General features: G+C 40.5%; 1 protein-coding gene and 1 long non-coding RNA gene across 2 annotated transcripts in view; one reads left to right on the top strand and one right to left on the bottom strand.

Annotated features, from left to right (window-relative positions):
- Window positions 1-3,434: 3,434 nt before the first annotated feature.
- Window positions 3,435-12,979, bottom strand: LOC131556202 (uncharacterized). The gene is made up of 4 exons (XR_009274582.1): window positions 12,844-12,979; window positions 12,612-12,672; window positions 11,194-11,304; window positions 3,435-5,333 (listed from the first exon to the last, which is right to left on the bottom strand). It is a non-coding gene; the product is annotated as an uncharacterized LOC131556202 (long non-coding RNA).
- Window positions 12,980-13,462: 483 nt separating this feature from the next.
- BCKDHB (branched chain keto acid dehydrogenase E1 subunit beta) overlaps window positions 13,463-19,861 on the top strand; it is a 109,626-nt gene continuing 103,227 nt past the window's right edge. Inside the window, exons 1-3 of the mRNA XM_058801113.1 lie at window positions 13,463-13,616; window positions 16,082-16,159; window positions 18,722-18,790. Of these exons, the coding sequence (XP_058657096.1) occupies window positions 13,481-13,616; window positions 16,082-16,159; window positions 18,722-18,790 (283 nt within the window). The 5' untranslated portion in view covers window positions 13,463-13,480. The remainder of the gene's footprint in view (window positions 13,617-16,081; window positions 16,160-18,721; window positions 18,791-19,861) is intronic.

The raw sequence follows: 19,861 nt of genomic DNA, 5'->3' as shown, positions 1-19,861 counted from the left end.
ATATACAGAAGTGGTTTGGATCCATTTTGCACCTGCAGTATTAACTTTAATGTCTTCTAATTAATGTCAGAAGCATGCTTGGTTTTGCAGTCCTGACTATTACACAGTAGACTTATGCTTTCAGCTAAACATGTATTTCTAATAAAAAAAACCTGATAAATGCTTGGAAACAAACATAATTCTGTGATTTTATTCACTTGCCCATTAATGACTAAGAAGGCACACATAGGGCATCACATTTACAAATCTCTGTCCTATCTATACTAATATTTCTATGGAGTTCTTTTTCTTTGGCTGGGTTTTTTGTTTTTCCTGTGGAATGCCTTTCTTACCTCTTTTGTAGAAAAGAAAAAAATTGTAGAAATCTCAGACATAATTTCATTTGCAGACACGGCATGGGTATGTGAAATGTGCAGTTCTTCACTTCACATTAATAGAGGCACACAAGGAAATATATGCTCCTTTTCTATCACAGGACTGCTGATAAAAGCAGCCTGGCTCAGGGGAAAAAAACGGAGTCAAGTTTCTACAATAAATGCATAGTCTAAAAACAAGCATCCATTCCTGTAATGACAAAAAAGGGTCTCATTGAAACCAGTGTTACTATTTGTGCATAAATCCTCAATCTTTCCCAGTAGGCTAGGAGAGAGGAGGGTGAGTCAGTAGTTTGGTTTTGCTTGGGCTTGTTATCAACTGTTGTCCTTATGAGATTGTGATTTTGAAAGTACAAGTTGTCATTCTTCCTGTGTTCTCTCTCTCTTTCTCTGCCTGGGGGGGTAGCAGAAATGTTGCAAGATGAAGCGCTCCACATCTCACCTAAGATAAGAGCATCTTCATCAAAGGAAGACATAGCCACAGCTTTCTGCAAGTAATCTCACGAGCCAAGAATGCAAAACTTCAAGTAGCGTGGGAATGGTCCCATTCCAGTCACAGCGGAAACAGTGCAACCCACGCACACTCATAACCATAGATTTTTACTAGGAGGGAAAAATGGAAATCTAGTGGGAAAAATAAAGGTCTTTTTTGTGCAGGTGACCACACAGTGAAGGGTCCAAAATTCTTTCCTTACCAGGATCTTATTAGAAATGGAAAGTAATCTGCCATACACCTGTAACAGACAAGTGTTTGCTTCCAAATATTCAAATATCAGTTGGTGCCTCGGAACATAACTTGATGCAGTAGATGGCTGTGGCCACTGCAGCATGAGCAGGGAGTTGCACGTCTGTTGAGGAGCAATACAGCTCCTTGGAGCAAGACACAAAGTATGATGACAGACAAGGAAGGGATATTTTAATCAGGAGGAACAGAGCACCATCTCCACTGTGCAGCACTGTCTAGGAACTCAACACAACTGGGAGGGCCACCAAAGATGTAAGAGCAAGTTGTCATTCCTGGTGACATGGTACACATTGGTGGTGTATCAGACTAGTCTGTCACAAAACACCACATTGTCATATAAAAGCAACCACAAGGATGTTGCACGTGGCTCCTGACCATGCTGCTGTGGCACCCTGGACTGGCACTTCTGGGATCTTGAGTCCCCTCAGTCCTGCTACATCACCCTGTACAGTCCCTGCATCCCCAATCTATGAAGTTTTCATACTCCTCTGAGGCACCGAACCTGTGAGCTCTGCACAGCCTTCTGAGGGTGTATGGATAGGTGTGGACTCCTTCGCCCACACTCCAAGTTAGGCGAAAGCAAGCCGGTTCAGGTCTGGAAGTCGTGTATTTGCACAGATTTAACAACTTGGGTACAGCCATGGGCCACTCCAGCTACTCAGATTCCAGAAGTGGGTGGCATCCAGTTGGCTTGGAAAGTGAGTGAGGCAAATGTGTGTCTGTCTGCACCTGTCCTGGTCAATACATATGAGTCAACAGCATCATTATTAGGAAAATAAGATTAAGGCAGGGACTAGGAAGGTCCACCTACAACATCCAATCTGGTCTCACTCATCGTGGATATCGATATCAACAGTGTGTATGATTGCATCCACAAACTTATCAAGCTCCACCTGAAGATAATCTAGGATGTGTTTGCATACCCTGTTCCTAATAGGACAGTACATAATGACACAGAGTCTCCTGATCCGATGGTTAGGAATGTTCTAATTCCAGAACTTTCTAATTCCAATTATAGGTTACTAACATTTTATTATATGCACCTTCTTTCTACTACCAGTATGAATTCAAATTGCTTTTCTCACTCAAGGTATTGGATATCCAAGATGTTTGTGGATCAACAAACAGTGATGTCCCCTATCCATTTGCCTCTGGCAGCTCCATCTGTCATCCCTACTCTGATAGTTTGCAACTTCTGGTCCACATCTTGCTCTCTTGTTGTTGACTGGCAAGCTAACATTATGCTAACTTGACCTCCCTGATGAAACTCTTTGATACAGAGGTGAATCTCGGATTTGTTTCCATCTGCTCTCCTTCAGGTGGAGGTAATTTTGTTTCCTGTTCTATGTCAGTATCACATAAGGTTTCATTGCTCCGTCTGAGACTCCACCTCTTAGCTATCTCAACTGTATCTCCCTCTCCTCTGTTGCAACTGTCTTCCCTAATTTTCTCTTTTGCCATTCCATCATCTGCCTGATTTTTCATATCCCCTTCCATTGTTGCAATTTAGTTTCTCAATTTTTTCTTCTCTATCAGTTAGTCTTTTTTGTTTTACTTTTGCAACTGCATCCTTCTTTCTCTCTTGCCTTTCAGGTAAGTTTCCTAGATCCAAGCCTTAAAGAAAGGATGAAAATTCTCAGATCTCCTCCTACAAATTGCTACACAAGCCACCCTTGCTGTTGTTTGTTTTGTGTAGGTAGAAAATTCCTTGCAAGAGTAATTTTTCCTTTGGTCTTGCCTGTAACAGTCTTTCACAAGAAGCTGAATGTGTGCAGTCGTAGGCAGTAGCTTTGACAATACATATGAAACCACCAGTAGGTCTTGTACCACCTCCTGGCACATTTGAAGGAAAACAACCCTAGGCATTCTTCTACTGCAATGTAAATCATTCCAGTATCTCCAGACCTGAGCAAATCCACTCCTGTTTTCTACCCCATCCTACTTCTTGCTATCACCTTTACGCCATGCTAAGGAAAGTGTCCTAGGAAAGCATGCTTCTTTCTTTCCACTAATCTCCTTTCTGGATGATGTGGGAAGCCTATCAGGAATACAGAGAATGTTGTTAGATAGCTTAAGTGTTCACACAGCCATCATATGCCTAGGAAATACACTTTGTTCTGCTGACCTCTAGAATATTTTGACTTCTCTAGCTAACTTGCTTCTACCGTGCTGCCTGAGATCCCTCTTTCAAAGGAAACTGTTTTCATTTGTTAATCTGAGTTAGGTATGATCAATGGTCTTGCATTTTGAAATATGCTTTAGTTTACTGAGGTCTCTTCAAAAGAAAGCACAGGAAAGTACAAATCTTCAGTTTATTAAATGGGCAGCTTAAGAAAAACAAAACCAAACTGTTTGGTGCTTTCTATAAAAAGGAGATGATACAGAACATCAATAGTTTGGGATTTTTTTGAAGTGAGGGTAAGGGGGTTGAGGCAGATGATTTTTCAAGTCCTGTTTTTTATTATATCCACCTCAGAAAGTAAATGGAAGATGCAAAGTCCTGCAAAGGGGGCTGAACTTTGTCCTCTTGGACACAGATAAGAGGAAATCAAAAAGGTGGTTGTGCCCACTCTTGCAAACAACTGTAAATTCTAAGTAGAGTCCAGGGAGACTGCTTGTTTAGATCCTTACATTCTCAAAATGTGGCAATATCTCAGAACATATTTATCCTCTTCTTGAGCAGACTTTCACATCTGATTGCACAACAATGAAAGGACCAAAGGTACAAAAAGAAATATTCAGTATTTTGACTCAGCTGAGTAAGCAACTCTTAACATTTCTGATAAAACTGTAAAGAACAACATAAGGAAAACAGGCTGATAACATATAAATATATATAAATAATGTTTCCTAGCTTCAGGCATATGGTAACCCACATTTGAATTATGCAGACTGGAAAGACCTTTCCTTTGTGGAGATGCAAATACTTCATACTACTTCTCTGTGGTTTTAAAAACATAAAGCACAATAAGTGATCAGCTTGATGGTTATAATTGTTCCTCCCTTTCCCACAAAGATAAGCAAACCACCACTGCCCCAGACCAAAGCCCAGGATTAACCCATGTCCTGTTAAGCTCTGTGCTAGTGAAAGCCCAGCAGCAGCATCAGGATGTGCATACACAGATCAGTTCATGCCCAATCCACCCCAGATCTCGCAGTGTGCTGCAGACTCCAGGGGCAAATTGCAATGTGCACACAGCTTGCATTGCATATTGCACTGCCTGGCACACACCTGTTCCCAGCAGCCTGTCCTTTGGAGAGCTTGAGCAGCCCCACTGAACACAATTCCCTCTGAGAAACACACTTGCTTAGTGACTTAGTGACTAGAGGGACATTAGTCTCTCAAAGACAAAAATTTTTGATTCTTGAACAACTCACAATGCACCAGAAAAAATATTGCTTGTTTGATTTCACACTGGGTCCAAGCTCAATCTCCTAACACACTGCAGCTCCTCTCCCATGCCCTCCAGGGCTATGCTGCATCTTTCCTGGGAGGTTTGTGATCTACACAGTTAGAAGGTAGAAACAGGGCCGGGTGATCGATAGATTGACTGCTAGACTGATCCATTGGGAGTACCAATACTGCTGTCAGCATCGACAGCATGATTCAACATGCTGATAGCATGCTGAATTAGATTCAATCCTGCTTGGCAGCTTTCTGAAATCTGTAACTATTATTTGTGAGGGAAAGAAATTGATGTTGAAGATGACCCACCTTTTATGCTGACAGCTGTGGTGGCCATGGGACCGTGATGTGCACAGGCATTGAGTATTTATATTTGGAAGGAATCTGATTTTCTGCAATCCTGTTGCTTAAGTCATCTTGTGGTACCATTGTTATTATTGGGTTTGGCATTTTTAACTATTGAAGATTCCTGTTTGAGATAGTTTCCCACAAGATTGCCTATGTCTGAACTGTGTGGATACAATACAACTACTTAAACTCAGAGACTGAGATTAAAAATATTGAATTCTAACTCAAGAAGACATGTGGACTTCACAAATAGTGAGGTTATAGCTTGTGTAGTTACTATCAGTGTTCTCAGGCAATGCTGGGGCTGAACAGGAGGAAAAAAGGACTAAAAGTGTGGGAATTCCGCACATCATTCCCGATGTCCAGAATTGCAGAGACAAGCCTTGGGGTGCTCGGAAGTCCTGGAACGTTGCCAGAAGTGCTTGGTGGCTAGACTTTGATCCTGCACGGGATGCCGCACCTGTATGAGGATGAGAGGATCACACGGGGATAAGTGGTGAAGGGATAGATTAATTATAGAGTGAAAACACAGGTTTTAGAATCTTGGTACAGGGGGGTTCTAGGAGACAAGATGGAGGGATTAGGGCGTGTCCTTCTTCTTCTTGTCATCCATCTTTGATGGTGATGGTGGCACTTTGAGATTGGTTCTTACTGAATTTGCACTTATCAATAAGAGTGAAAGGTATTGGGAGGAAAAGGTAAATATCTTACATGTAGTTTTTGGTATAAAAATAAGCAGCCGCCCTGAGGGAGGTCAGTGTGCCCATGGCTGACTTGCTGTGCGGACCTCTGTCGGGCCGGGAGAAAATATTGTAGATAAGAATTAATAAACAACACTGAAGAACTGAAAAACCTGAAGACTCCTTTCGTCCTTTGGAGCGCGGGCTGCCCCAAGGCCATCCAGAGCCTTACCAGGCCATTTGAACAGCCGAGACGGGACATAAAAGGACTCCTTGCTTCCAGAGGCAATTGCCTGACACAAAAGAGACACACTGTTAAGAGTTCTCTGAGCTGCTACCACACATTTTTCTGTGAATAATGGATTTCTGTCTCTTGACTGTCACTGCCATGTTAAAACTGCATTGAGCTGAATTTCTCTTCATATCAGACTAATCAATAATAAATCAACAAAATATCTCTCTTGTGCTTCTCTTCCTTTCAGGTGTTCGCTCATCAAATGGGAATGGCAAACTGCAGCTGTTTAGTATTTTCTGGAATTGTTATTTATTTGGCACTAAATTATTACATAAACATATGGAAAAATATGCTTTGGGTCTTTCCAGTTAAGCATGAGTGACAATATCTGTGGCACAGTTCCTACCAGCATCACTAGATGAGTTTGAGCGAACAAGAATAAATCTTTTAGGGGATACTCTTGCAAGGGATCTAATTCAACATCTCTGGGAAATGCTGAGCATAGATTTCCTTATCTCCTACAGAGTCACTAGTAGTGCAATTAACTTCCCATACATCAATCATTGAGTGAGTTATCAAGCAGACAAGTCTTGCCCTGTGATTCCTGCCACCTACCCTCTCACCAGTGACATCCATTGCAACTCTAAAATCAGCAGCCAACTAGACTTAGAGACATAAAAGTTGCTAGTAGTATAAATTCCCTGTCTTTTACTTGCAACCATCTGTCTGTCAGCCTGGGTGTCTAAGCCTTCTCAGTTCAATCCTTTTGTGCCTATGCAGTGTAAAAGATCCCTATTGATAGCCAGACCCAGACAGAAGCATAGGCCTTACAACCAAGGCTCTCAAACAATAATAAACATTCTTGCCTTCCACCAATGCTTACTGAATTAGACTGGCCTAGGGGTTTCTTCCAGCAGAAGACTTAGCCTGACCAGAAGAAGAGATTAGAAGCAGATACACAACAGTGCTGACGTTTAATTTTTAAGGAACTCCCAGTGGAATGAGTTTGCCTTGTTGTTTTTTTTCTGTTTGTTTTTTCCCCCTTATTTCACAAAAGGATTGCACAAAAATGAAATCTGAAGCAGTTTTGATGAAAGCAGTGAGCCCTGTTGGTAAGTCATTTAATAATTAGCTAAACAAAGCTCTTGACAGTTCACAGTAGGAAATCTGATTCAAAAAGGGTGGAGAGAACAATCTGATAGATCTGTATTTCAACATATGTATTTCATCAAGTAAATCTTTACTGTTTCCTGCCACCTAATGGTATTCATTAAAAATTACAAACCAGTAAGAAAATTCTCAATTTATGCTTTTTCTAATAGATGCTGATATATTTATTTAAATATAGAGAAAGACGAAAGTTAGGGATAAAAATGTGAATTATTATTTCTGGCTTTCAGTGAGATCCAGGCTGCCTAAATTAGTCTAAATCCTGTGTTTTAGTGAAGCTGTATTTTACATTAAATCCCTGTGCTGCCTAAGGGTGTCACTGAAAACCTGATTAAAGATATCCTGTTCATCTAAATTAAACTTAGGCAGAAGCTTGTCATATATGTATTTGAGACTATCTTTTCTGTACAAATCAAATCTTTTATATAAAAGAAAGCTTTAATGTAGAACATTGCCACAACCTAGTTGTCCTTTTTGAATGGGACATAGAAATGCTGAACCCATCCTAGATTTCCTAGACCCATACAACTTGCATGAGTGTTAAGCACTCCTCTTGATGGTGACCCAAAGAATTTTCAGGTACTCTGTGGTGATGAAAATCTTCAATCAAAAGAGAATACAGAAAGATACACTCTATATTAAAATGAAAAGATGCACCTAGACATTTTTTGCTGGGATGATGAAAATTGATTGGGTAAAGGAAAAGAGAAGTAATAATAAATACCACAACCAGGTACTTTAAATAAAGACAGCTGCAAGTGGGTGACTGCAGGGGTGCAGAAAGCAGTGTCACACTGAAAGCAGCTTTAGAGTCTGAATGTGAACCAATACCTGAAACCTAGCCTAGAAAAAAACACCTAGAATACTCTGTAACTGCACTGATGGTCAAACTAAAAGGAAGAGATATGAAGAAGGAAAAAAACCCCTGCACTTTGGAATAAATTTAGGCAAACTGACAGCTGAGTATGGGGTTTGGCTTTTATAAAATTAGTGGCACAGGTATCCCTAAAGTATGGTCTAATTTTGGGTAGCTTTGATTATTCATACTCTGAACACAGTTCTCTTCAATCCTCTCATGCTTGACAGCTATGAAACATGGGCCTGGATACTGCACTGACTTATGAAATGCTGCTTTTCTGGCTAGTGGTGCTAGTTCAAAAAATGGCCAGGTGATGCACAGAAATTGATGTCTCCACATGTAGAAGTTTGGCATATTTTACAATTACATGGCTGCAGTAGGACTTGTTCACTGGCTGGTAGAGTACACATTTGGTATGTTTAATTAGTAATTCAGAAATTACTATTAACATTCGGTGGAGAGATTTATTACTTTTGTAATAAATCTCTGATCAGCTGATCACAGCTCCCACTCTGATCAGCAGCTGAAGGCCAGCCTGTGGCGAGGTGAACATAGCCTCAAGCACTTATTTAAACCTCTTGAATGTGTTGCTTGGTACATGGTTATCTCTAAAGCAGCACCAGCCAGCAGCAGACAGAACACTGTGGAAACCTTTTGGGAACTCATGGGATCCAAATGTGATCCAAATGTGACTTCTTTAAAACACATGACCTTTACTTAAAACCATCTCTGTATATTTGTTTTTTGAACACTGCTTATAATGTCAGCTATATGTGTGTATATATATACATACACACAAATACATTCAATATACTTGAAAAATCCATCACTCCACGTGTTTCTGAATCTGATTGCGATTTTTGGCATACTTTCTTGACCAGTCAAATAGCAATTCTCACTTTATTACTGAAGAACAGGTATTTTAGAACTGCAAGGTATAAATAAGATTTCAGTATGACTTCACCTAGTAGTTTTGCTATCAAGATAGTAATTTTGTTTGAGCTACAGTACATCTTCTACAAAGAAATCTAGTTATAATTTGAAGAGTGGAAGTGATGAGAATCCAACATGTTCTCAGGCAAATTGTTCCTACATTTAACTATCCCCAGGATAAAAATATGATCCCCATTCCTTGCACAAATTTGATTTAATTATGACTTTTTTTGGCATTAGAATTGTGAACTGTCAAGTATAAGAAATCATTTCCCTGTACAGATATTTCTAGATTAAGTTAGTAGAAAATAGAGTTAAATATGCTCTGTGGTTTCAAGGCAATTAAAACTGATTGAATTAAACAGAGTGGGATTCTCATCCTGTAATTATGAAACACTGAAATGTCGTATAAAGAGAGCTGAATAATGTCTCTATGGATAGACACTGCAGTTTCTAGCCTTGATTCACTTAATGTTATGAATTACTCATGTAATTTAAAATAGGACTGTCTTCAACTTAAGAGTGCAGTACTTAAAAACCTAAAAAGCAATTGGTGATGAAAACCACAGTTACTATTCCAGACTGAGTGGGAAGCAGAGTCTTACCACAGAGGTGGGTCATATGGCAGAAGTAACTAGATGATTTCTGACCTTAGATGAAAATGAGTGCAAAACTATGCCATTAAAGCTTCTTTTCCTTTTTTCCCCCCCCTGCTCTCTGCCAGACTACAACTTGTCTGGTTCCAGATAGATTGCTTTGACCTGCTTTTTGTTAAAGTGTAAAATAATAATTTCTCTGCTAAACTGCAAAAGGGTTTCTAGCATTTATACTACCTAAGATGAAACCATTTTATTCTAAATCCTGTTGATCAAAACCATTACTGCTCTGGTCTTGTTCAGTTTGTTTTACTCATTCTTAGGGGTAAGACAACCCTTTCTGTTCCCACATTTAATCTGTAGAGGACTGACAGTAAAACCAGTCAGGCCAAACGGTACAACTTCTCTTTTTCACATATCAAAGAAAGAAATAACTGTCCCTAATCAACAAAAACTCCTATTTGTCTGAGGGAGGAGGGATGGGAGAAAACAGCTCCAAAGTATCAGCACAGAAAAAGAAGGAAAAAGCAGACAATAATTAGAGCAGAAGGAAGACATGCAAACAAAGCATGAAAACAGCTGTAACACCAGGACCTAGGAGTAGCGTGACAAGAGTGCTTACTAGCAGCTCCTATAAGAGGGGTGAAACAGCTAATCAGCTGTTGGGGTGGAAACATGCAACAAAATTCCTTCCATGAACCACAGAGCAGGGAGGCAAACTTACAGTGATACTAAACCATGTCAGAGAGATGTGACAAAAAACCAACTATGCTCAAAGGAATGCAACAGAAGTCTCCTGCATGCCTCATCATCTACAAAAATGTAATTTAAAGTAACACCTACAAGGAAATGTGACAAGTTTAAGGTTCAGTTGCAAGCTATGTAAAAATTTTGAGAGATTTTGAAAAAGAATAGTAGACTTGGAGCCATATGTTTATGTCCAAATCCAATATTGCAGTTTGCTCACAGCTGGATCCATGTCAATCAGAGGCAACAACAAAGACTTCAAAGGAGTTACATCTCATTGATGCTGACTTAAATATGGGCATAATCTGGTCTGGATCAGTCAGTAGGGTCTGCAATCACCACCATATCCTCATTAATTGCTTAAATCACAAATAATAGTAATCCTTGCCAGAGTTTTTTAATGGTTGTCAAGAATACTAAGGATGTGCAAAATGACTAATACACACAGATGGGGAATGCAGTTGATTTCAGCCCTTAATGTCTGCTGTACAGATTTAACAGAAGTGGCCCTAAGTGACTGAACAACTTCCAAAAGAGAAAAATGTCTTCAAAATGTAATTGAAGTTGCTGGAATATCACAATATACACCAGCAACAACATGGATATAATTATTACCCTGTCAGAGCTGGAAAGACATAAATGCTGGGAGTAAACTCCACTAAAATACTGTTCAGCCAATGTACATTTGGATAAACCTCTTTGATTGCCCTCCCCCTTTTTTTTTAAATTACCAGTGCAAATATCCAAGGCCATGTGGACGAACCATCTTTTGTACTCAAAAGGCATCAACAATTTAGGTGTTAGTATGCCTTCAGATACTTTTTTCTCTTTTACCTAGGTCTGACTAGCAGGTGAATGTTTTACTGAAGATATTTCTTCTTTCCACCCTTCCATCATAAATGTTGTAAATTCCTCTGTAAGATACTGGGCCACATGACCATTCTTTTCCTTTTCAAGTTCCATATATTACCAGGTAAAGGAGGCAAGAGTCACAGCATGGTATCTACTAACTGTACATAAGCAGGATATATCTGACAGTTTATAGTATGAGTTTAGCAATTCACAGTAACTGACACATTAGTAATAGATGACAGACTCACCTGTAAAGCAATTCCTTTCTATACTACTGCTCTCCATTTTTAAGTTTTGCAGATTTTGCCTCCATGATGTGAAATATAGCTAAATTCCTCCTACTCAGATACATTTGCTTTCTGAAAGAAACACAAACATTTGAATCGTAAACTTGGATATTTTTAACATCTTCCACTATTAGCAATACATATTACATGATTATATATCACTTGATGGTTATGATGTTTTCCAGGTTCTAAACTTTTTCAAACATCAAATGTTGCCTTCAGTTGAAGTTGGAAGCAACCTCAACATTTGACATTTATACTCCTTGTTCATTGCAAAGATGGCTTTTCTATTGTTTTTTAAAATTATCACTCCCTTTAGAAACTTAACTAGTGCCTTGTTTCCCTGGAATATACTGGGATATGCTCAAACTTGTTTGATCCCATGATCAAACATCACTCAAAATTTGAGTGCTTTTTCAGCAGTCTCTAAGGATAAAGGGCATGTTAAAGAGCAAGTGGATGGTCCCCCCAGTAAGCAGGAGGATTAAGCCTTTTATTTTGCACAAATCTTAATGATTAAGAAATTCTAAGTGAAAAAATATTTTTTCACAAAATACATAATGAAACAATAGTCTTCAATGAAATGGAACTGTGATCATTACAGGTATATTCAGTAATGGCTAGGAACTCAGAAAAAGAAATCTAATCATAACAGTTATATATATTTTATGTTAGACATATAATCTAACATTCCAATATTTAAACCAGGCCCTGTTCACACAGGGTTACATATGAGCCATCTCATTTGAAAGAGGTGATGCCATTTATATATAATTCTAATTTCTAGCCTTTTTCTTTGAGGCACAGTATTGAGTTAGAGTTCTTGGAGCAAAGTAAAGATGCTAGCCAGTATGGTTGGTCTTACAGATAACATCAAAACAGACAGGGAAGAACAACTCAAAGCTTGTCACATGCATTGGAGGCTGCATGAAAGGGCTTGATGAAGAGGCATGCACAGGGACAAGATGTGAAGCACTGGCGAAAGGGAAAGTCAAAAAAGATTGATCTGGAGACAACTGAAAGGCAGCAAGGATGGGTGTATAGAGGAAGAAATGGAGGCTGCAAAAGCAGACCAAGCAGACCAAGTAGATTCACCTGGATGATGGAAGGAATGTGACATTGTCACACTCTGATGAGGAGAACATTAGAAAGAATGTTTTTATAAAACCTGACAAAGAAAATATGTGCATATGAAAGATCATAATTTCAATAAAATAATGTAACAAAGGTCTGAGCAAGAGAGTTTGGAAGAAAGGACATTGGAAAAAATGAATTTAAAATAAGACAGACTGAGAGCCAGGCTGGATGGGCAGTTGAGAGGGATTCTGAGAGACAGAGTAGAACAGGTAATATCTGCAGGTCTATGAATTCTTTTTTACCTTCTATGGCAGCTGCTGGGGATTTCAGGATTTGAGGATTTCAGATATTTGTGAAAGGAGCCTAGAAGAAAGATGGAGAGTTTTACAAGGACATGTAGTGACAGGACAAAGGGGAATGGATTCAAACTAGAAGAATATAGGTTTAGAATGGATATTAGGTAAATAATTCTCTACTGCAAGAATGGTGAAGCATTGGAAGAGGTTGTTCAGAGAAGCTGTGGGTGCCCCATACCTGGAAGTGTTCAATGCCAGGTCGGACGGGCTCTGAGCAACCTTGCCTAGGGAAAGGCGTCCCAGGCACTGGCAGGTCTGCTAGAATCAGATCATCTCTAAGGTCCTTCCCAACCCAAACCAGTCTACGATTCATGGATTCTGGGGTGGCGACACGACAAGCCCTGCAGTGGAAGAAAAGAAAAGAGTTTAAGGGGAGAGGTGAAGCCTTTGGTTTCAGCTGTGACTGTGACAGCAACGAGGCGAGGCCTCCCGTGGCCGTGCCTATGATTGAGTCCATGGCTGTGCCTGTACCCATGGCTGTGGCCGTGCCTTGTAGCTGTCCCGGTAACTGTGAGGGCGCAGGAGCAGCGCGCTCCCGCCCTCACGGCGCGCTCACGGCAGCCGCGCGCCGCGCGCGTGCTCGTGCTCGTGCTCGTGCCCGTGCTCGTGCCCGTGCCCGTGCCCGCGCCCCCGGCCCCCCCAGGCCACCCCCCCCGCGCTCACGCAGCAAACCGCAGCAAACCCTACCCTCCCTCCACCCACCGCGGAGCCGCCGCTGATTGGTGCGTGCCCCCGCGGCGCTGGCCAATGGGAGGGCGGCCCAGGACCCCGCCTCTTTAGAACGCGCAGCCGGCGGAGGGCCCGGCATCGCGGCGATGGCGGCGGCGGGGCGGGCGCTGCGTGCGGCGCTCCCCGCCGGGCTCTGGGGCCGCCTGGCCCCGCTGCCGGGCGCTCCCCGCCGGACCGCCGCGCACTTCTCTTTCCAGCCGGACCCGGCGCCCAGCGAGTACGGTGAGAGCGCGGCTGGCCGGGGTCCACCTCGCAGGCCGGCCTCAACCTCGCTCTGCCGCCGGGTCCGTCCTGTCACCGCCGCCTTCTTGGCGGAGGCCGCCAACAACCCCGTCCGGGACGGGAGGGAGGGAGGCAGAACCCGCCCAGGGCCCCGTGGGGCGCTGCCAGTCGGGCCGGGGCCGGTGGGCGCATCCGCACGGCCGCGTGACCCCGCTGTGTCCTCGGCCCTTCCAGCCGCGGGTTGAGCCAGAAATCCCGGGCTCGGGGTGGGAAGGGCCCGTAGGCCGCTGGCGGGGCCGGCAGGCCCCCTCGACAGTGGGGTGGCGAAATGGCTCGGGCTGTCGGAGCCACAGCTGCGCTAGATGGGCCCATCGTGGGCTCAGACCTGCCAGGCCGTCCTCGGCCCCTGTCCTAGACCAAAAGCTTCTAGCAGTAACTTAGTGAATTGACAACTGTCCTGGTTTTTGTATTGCGTGCTTAGGTCATGAGTGTGATAATAAACCTATGGTGAATAAAGACTGCTGTCCGCCGAAAGGTTCGAGGTCATCCTCGTGGTCACATGGTTGAGAGTAAACACAGATAACTTGGGAATGAGCAGCGCATGGCGTTTGACTTTTATTTCTGAGATGCATCCCTGGAAATGGCTAGTGCTGAGTTTTCCTGGAAGAAGCCTGCCAGCTGCAGAACAGCTGTTTCTATCACGTGAACCTCACTGTCCTCCAGAAAACTTGTTACTTGGTTGGATGCCTTGGTGTTGCTTCTTGATTAGGACCAGCAGAAACAGAGTTTCCCTTAGTGACAAAGATGTACAGGCGACCGGGTGCCACGTGGGGAAGCTCGTGTATGGCAGGTCCCTGCTTGAGACCATGCAAAGAAGCTCTGGAGTGGCATGCCAGTTACTGCCATTAATTAGTAGAAATCTAATTCCCTGTGAGTCAAAATACACTTTGAAATTCTGTGAAAAGCAGTGGAAGTGAGATAAAATTATGGCAATGCTGGTCCTGATATTGTTGAGCTATTGCTTTTCCAACTTCACAGCTCAAATCTAAAAGGCACAGTTTGTTCCCCCTTTCCTCTGTGGGCCTTATACAAAGGCCTGTGTTGTAAGCAAGAGAAACAGGTTAGAACTGTCATGGTGAGGAGTTTCTGAAAGTTGCTTAAGTAATAGCCATTTATTTATATCAAATACTGGAAGGATGGTATCTTGTAGGAAAGATAAGATAACCTAAGTACTAATGTGGACAACTAGGGAAAGAGAAGCATCTGCTATTCCTGAGCTTTTCTTCTCTTGAATTTGTGAATTTTGTTAGGGCTTTTGTATAACTTGAACAGTTCCCATAACATTTTCTTTTCCACATTTTCCTCTCCTTAAAGGGCCACCTAAAGTATAAGTGAAGTTACCAAGCATAGGAATGTGTAGGAATGCAACTATGCAGCTCCTCAGGTGTGGTGTGACATGAGTCTAACAAAAAATACTAACATTATTTAAAGACTTAGAAGAAAGGGAAGGTGAATGGTTGTTGAGAGGTACTATAATTACTGGGAAAAGAATGTAGTTCACCTTTCTGAATTCTAACTCCCGTTAGTTTGTGTGGGATCTTCATCTAATAATCTTATTTATCTCTTTAATTTTACACACTCTGTGTGTTGGTAGGTAGAATTCTCCTGGACTGTGGCTTCTAGTCGTGACTTCAGAAGTTTTGCCAGTTAAAGATCTATCAAATGTCAGCCAAGCAATTTCTTACTTACTTGGTTTCTTTTAAGAATTATTTTATTTGCTTGGAGAGTTGGTGAATTGGTCACAGTAGTGAGGACTAGGCTACTGTTTTGGTCCATCTTTGCTTTCAGGTCTTCTTTTTTTTCCCAAAAGTGCTGGAATGAAGAAGGGCATTCTGGTAGCCTTTGTTTGAATTAAACAGCTTGCTTTACTTCAGTACCAAGTTTCTTTCTTTGAAGTATGGATTTGAAGCTTCAGACACTTACTAACTGCAGTGCAGAGAGCAGGCCAGTGGTCTAGAAAATTTCTGATAGTAATAGATGTCTGTAAATGGGAAAGACTGGAGCTTCAAGAAATGTGATTAAAGAATGATAAAGTAAGCTTCAGTAAATTTTAGTAAGGGGATTATCCCAGTTCTCAAAACAATAATATGTTGGTTTCTTCCTTTGAAAAGGAAGGCATTCTTCCCAGTGCTTGAGCTTTGCAAAGCTACATTTGCTCCAGGCAAGAGCATAGTTTTTTGAAAAAGGAATTGGAAGTGGAATTATAGTCCTTGGGAAGGCCAAGTATACCATGCTCAATCCCATCTATCCCATAATTTAATTTTATTCAACAAATGAATCTTGAGTATTCCTAGCAGAGATCTTGTTTTTGATGGTTAAGTTTTTGGACATGTTTGCACCAGTGTTTTCTAATGTACTTCATGTTTTGAACCAAATTAAATTTCGGAATGATCACTTTCACACAGGGCAAACTCAGAAGATGAATCTCTTCCAATCCATAACAAGTGCCTTGGACAATGTTTTAGCCAAAGATCCAACTGCAGGTACCTTATACTTGTTAGTGTATTTTGCTTTATATAAATTGTGTTTTGGTTTGCCTATCTATGTATAATATTTAATGTATTTCTTATGGCCTGTGAAGTTTTTAAATAAGTTATTACTACACTTCGATCTCAAATCTTAAAAATATGTCGCATTAACAGATAACTAACGGATTATATGGTCTAAAATGCAATTGTATCTTCTGTATTAGCTCTGTGTATTTCACTTGAAAGTGAGGACAGAAGATACATTATTTACCATGTTTAAAGTATTACTGATGAGAACTGTCCTTGAGGGCATCTTGAGTCCCACTAGTCAGAGTTTTAAAAATGTAAACATTACTTTACATTTCTTAAACTTTCTGTTCCCTAAAACTGGTATTTTTTATGAGCCCATATATTCCTCACTCTGTACATTCTGCTTTCTTCCCTGCCCTCCAAAATGAATTTATAGCTTTACTGTTTTCTGTTCATTGTTGTCCATAAGCAGTGTAAGATTTCCTAGGCTTTTGTGGTCTGGATAACCCATGACTTGGAAGATGCTACTTCATTATAGCAGGATTTAAAAGCCTTATTGTAAACTATTGCACAAAACTATTTACTCCACTTTTAATTCTTATATATAACAGGAGGTCTTTTGCTTCTGTTGTCCCAACAAAGGCATGATGATGGCCAGATATCTGAAAGAGATGCTTCATGCCATGAACACACAGCTGCTAAGGCTGCATCATCTTGTGTAATTTTGGGTTTGCTTTTTAGTTTGTTAGTAGCCCTTTTTGTCACTGCTTGAATCACTGCTCAGTCGAAATTTTGACCAATTGTCTAATCTGTTGGAACAAATTCTTGTGTGTGTTGTGTGCAGTACTATGCCTGTATATGTTCCCTCTCAATCTCAGCTGTTCTATATGCTCCTCAGTTAGGTTAAATTTAGACAACTGAGGGTAAATTAGGGCCAAGAACAGATTTTATTGCCATTTCTGTAGAATCAGCCTTATAAAAGCAAGTAGTGTTAGTCCATCAGGAGACTAGACTCATATATAATCTTGAGCCTTTAGAGAACCAGTTGCTCTAAGGTTCCAGTCTTGCTCCTCAGCTTTGCAGGCCTTAGTCTTTGTAAAGCCCTTTGCAAGACCTTGTTGGTGTTCTCCAGTCCAGATGTGAGTTCTCAGAATCACCACACTTACTGAACTAATTTGGACTTTTCACAATGGAAAACATGTCCTTCATATGTTTTTAGTTGTATGGGAATTGAGCAACTGTTGTTTAAGTGTGGAAATCCTCATATTTGTGTTGATCAGAATTAAAATGTCTCCAAGAAAATACATTTCAGTGGCTGAACTGAATGAGTAAATCCATTTGAGTTTGTGAATACCAGCATTAAATGGGAATTTATTTTGTAGATGCCAGCTGGCTCAAAAGTCAGCCATATGAGTAACTTGCAAAGATTTTAAGTACATGAAACCCCACCCAAATTATTGTTAAAAATTAGAGAAGTGATTTAGGGACATAGTGCAATCATACACACGATGAGTGTGTTCGTTTTACGGCTTTATAGAATTCATTTTTCTTTAAGTGGTGTCACTGATGTGATTAGCACAAGTATGCTAATCCATTTTAGTGATTCCAATGCGAAATTTATTTTATTTAATTAAGAACAGTATTTGAAAGGCAAGAAGGTTAACTTATTATTTTGTGTCCTTTAGAATATGGAGAATATTGAAGAATTGTGGAATAATCAGAACTGACCCTGGTTCATGCAAACAGCTATTGGTGATATTGCTGCACATCTTACATGCTTAAAAATTTTAATTGGGCAATAGTTGTTTCTGTGAAGCACATAACAAAACTGTTTTAAGAAAATTAGACATAACCATCCCCTAAATTCAAGGAAAAAACCCCACAAATAGATTAGTTGATATGAAGCCAAGTTTTAAAGGCAAATGCTTTAAGTAATAAAACTTTATTAACTACAAGAATCGTAGTGTTAAATACTGAGAACTGTCCTAGTTATTAAGTAGTCATGTTTTCTGTAGAGGAGTTCCTTTGAAGTCACTCTTCAGGGTCTGGCAAGTATGTTTGGAGAAGGCTTGACATTTCATATTGGATTGATATTTTGAAAAAAACTTCAATTTGATGGTTTTCAAAACATTGTATTTATTGAAGTCTGTGGATGAAGAATGAAAATGGTTACCAGTTGAAGCAGAAGGCTTAATTTCAATGACTCATTTGTGACTGAGTGTAATTGCTTTCTGGAATTTTACTCATTTTTAGACACAGTTTTAGACACTGTGTTACTATAGGATATTTCAAAAAAGTAGATAGCTAATAAGCCTAACAGAATAATTGTCATGAATTCTGTTTTAAGACAGCTGTGTTCTGATTCCTCATTAACCTTTGTTCTTCATTTGTTATAGTCAGGCTGTGCATGAGAAATTCTTAGGTCTAGATAAATCTTGAAGTGAAATGAAGTGTTAGGAGTTACTTTTGTTAGTGTCTCATATAAAAGCCTTTGAAAGTAAGATGTGTTTGAGTAATGTTAGCCTCCCCTGCTTTTATTATTTTCAGTTATATTTGGTGAAGACGTGGCCTTTGGTGGAGTCTTCAGATGTACGGTTGGCTTGCGAGACAAGTATGGTAAGTTGATGTAATTTATAAATCTGACATCAGTTTCATATTAACATCACTGCTCTTTTTTTTACCCATTTTGCTGTGAGAAGTGTTGTTACTGGAATGCTAAAAAACCGTAAAATCAATGTTTCATGTATGCAGGCTAATTAGTGTATAGCATTTTACAGGTCTTGGAAACTGGTTGTGGAGACAGTAACATGATACAGCTTTTAATTTGGCAATTGCTACTCCCCCACTGGGCTGTTACAGAGAATAAGAGGTTATAACATATTTAGTTTCAGCAGCTTACTTTCTTCAGGGCACAGAGATGACTTGGACCTTTGGCAGCAAGTGATTAAATCTATTTAACGATAATTAAGATGCGTTACAGCCATGTCGGAGAACAAACATCCACATTTTTTTGAGTAAACCAAAAAGAGAGAGGATGAAGACTATACTTCTAAGAAGTTTCAGAAGCACAACCATATTTTGTTGCCTTGCTTCTCTGCTTCAGTTATTATGTAGATGTTCTCTTGCTCTCTAGTTTACACATTAGTGATAGAACTTCTGTTAGCTTTGATCTTCAGTGCTGCTTGTTGAGACTGAGGTATAGTTCTGTAACTGGTGTGATATATTGACTGTGGGTACTAGACTCCATATGAAAATCAGGCCTCTGAGGCAGCAACCAGTTGCTGGAAACACAGGCAACAGATGTTATTTGGGAAGTAAGTAAAAGAAGCAGATGGTTGCATAAGCAACCTTCTTGGGTTTTAGTGAACATCTCCAGTTTAAAAGACAGAGGGGACAAACTTTATATTGTTAGGGTAGTGCTGTGAGGGGTCATTTGATTGGTTTTTTGATGTAAGACAGACATAAAATATTGGCATGAAGAAAAGATATTATTTAATCTTTGTAGTAATATTTTATTGGTAGTGTATTCCAATGTGCCAGTGCTGTTCAAAGACTGTGACAGCCCTGACTGAGCACAGGGGGTCTGTTGAGGGTGTGCAAAGGACTGTTTACACTGTGCTAATCAGCAAGATAAGCAACAGTCACAGCACATCAGCAGTCTAGCTAGGGTCAGGTTTATTTCATGGG

The sequence above is a fragment of the Ammospiza caudacuta genome, chromosome 3, assembly GCF_027887145.1.
Source record: "Ammospiza caudacuta isolate bAmmCau1 chromosome 3, bAmmCau1.pri, whole genome shotgun sequence".
In the NCBI taxonomy this organism is placed as follows: Eukaryota; Metazoa; Chordata; class Aves; order Passeriformes; family Passerellidae; genus Ammospiza; species Ammospiza caudacuta.
Note: the sequence above shows the minus strand (reverse complement) of the source record. Positions and strands in the feature narration are given on the sequence as shown.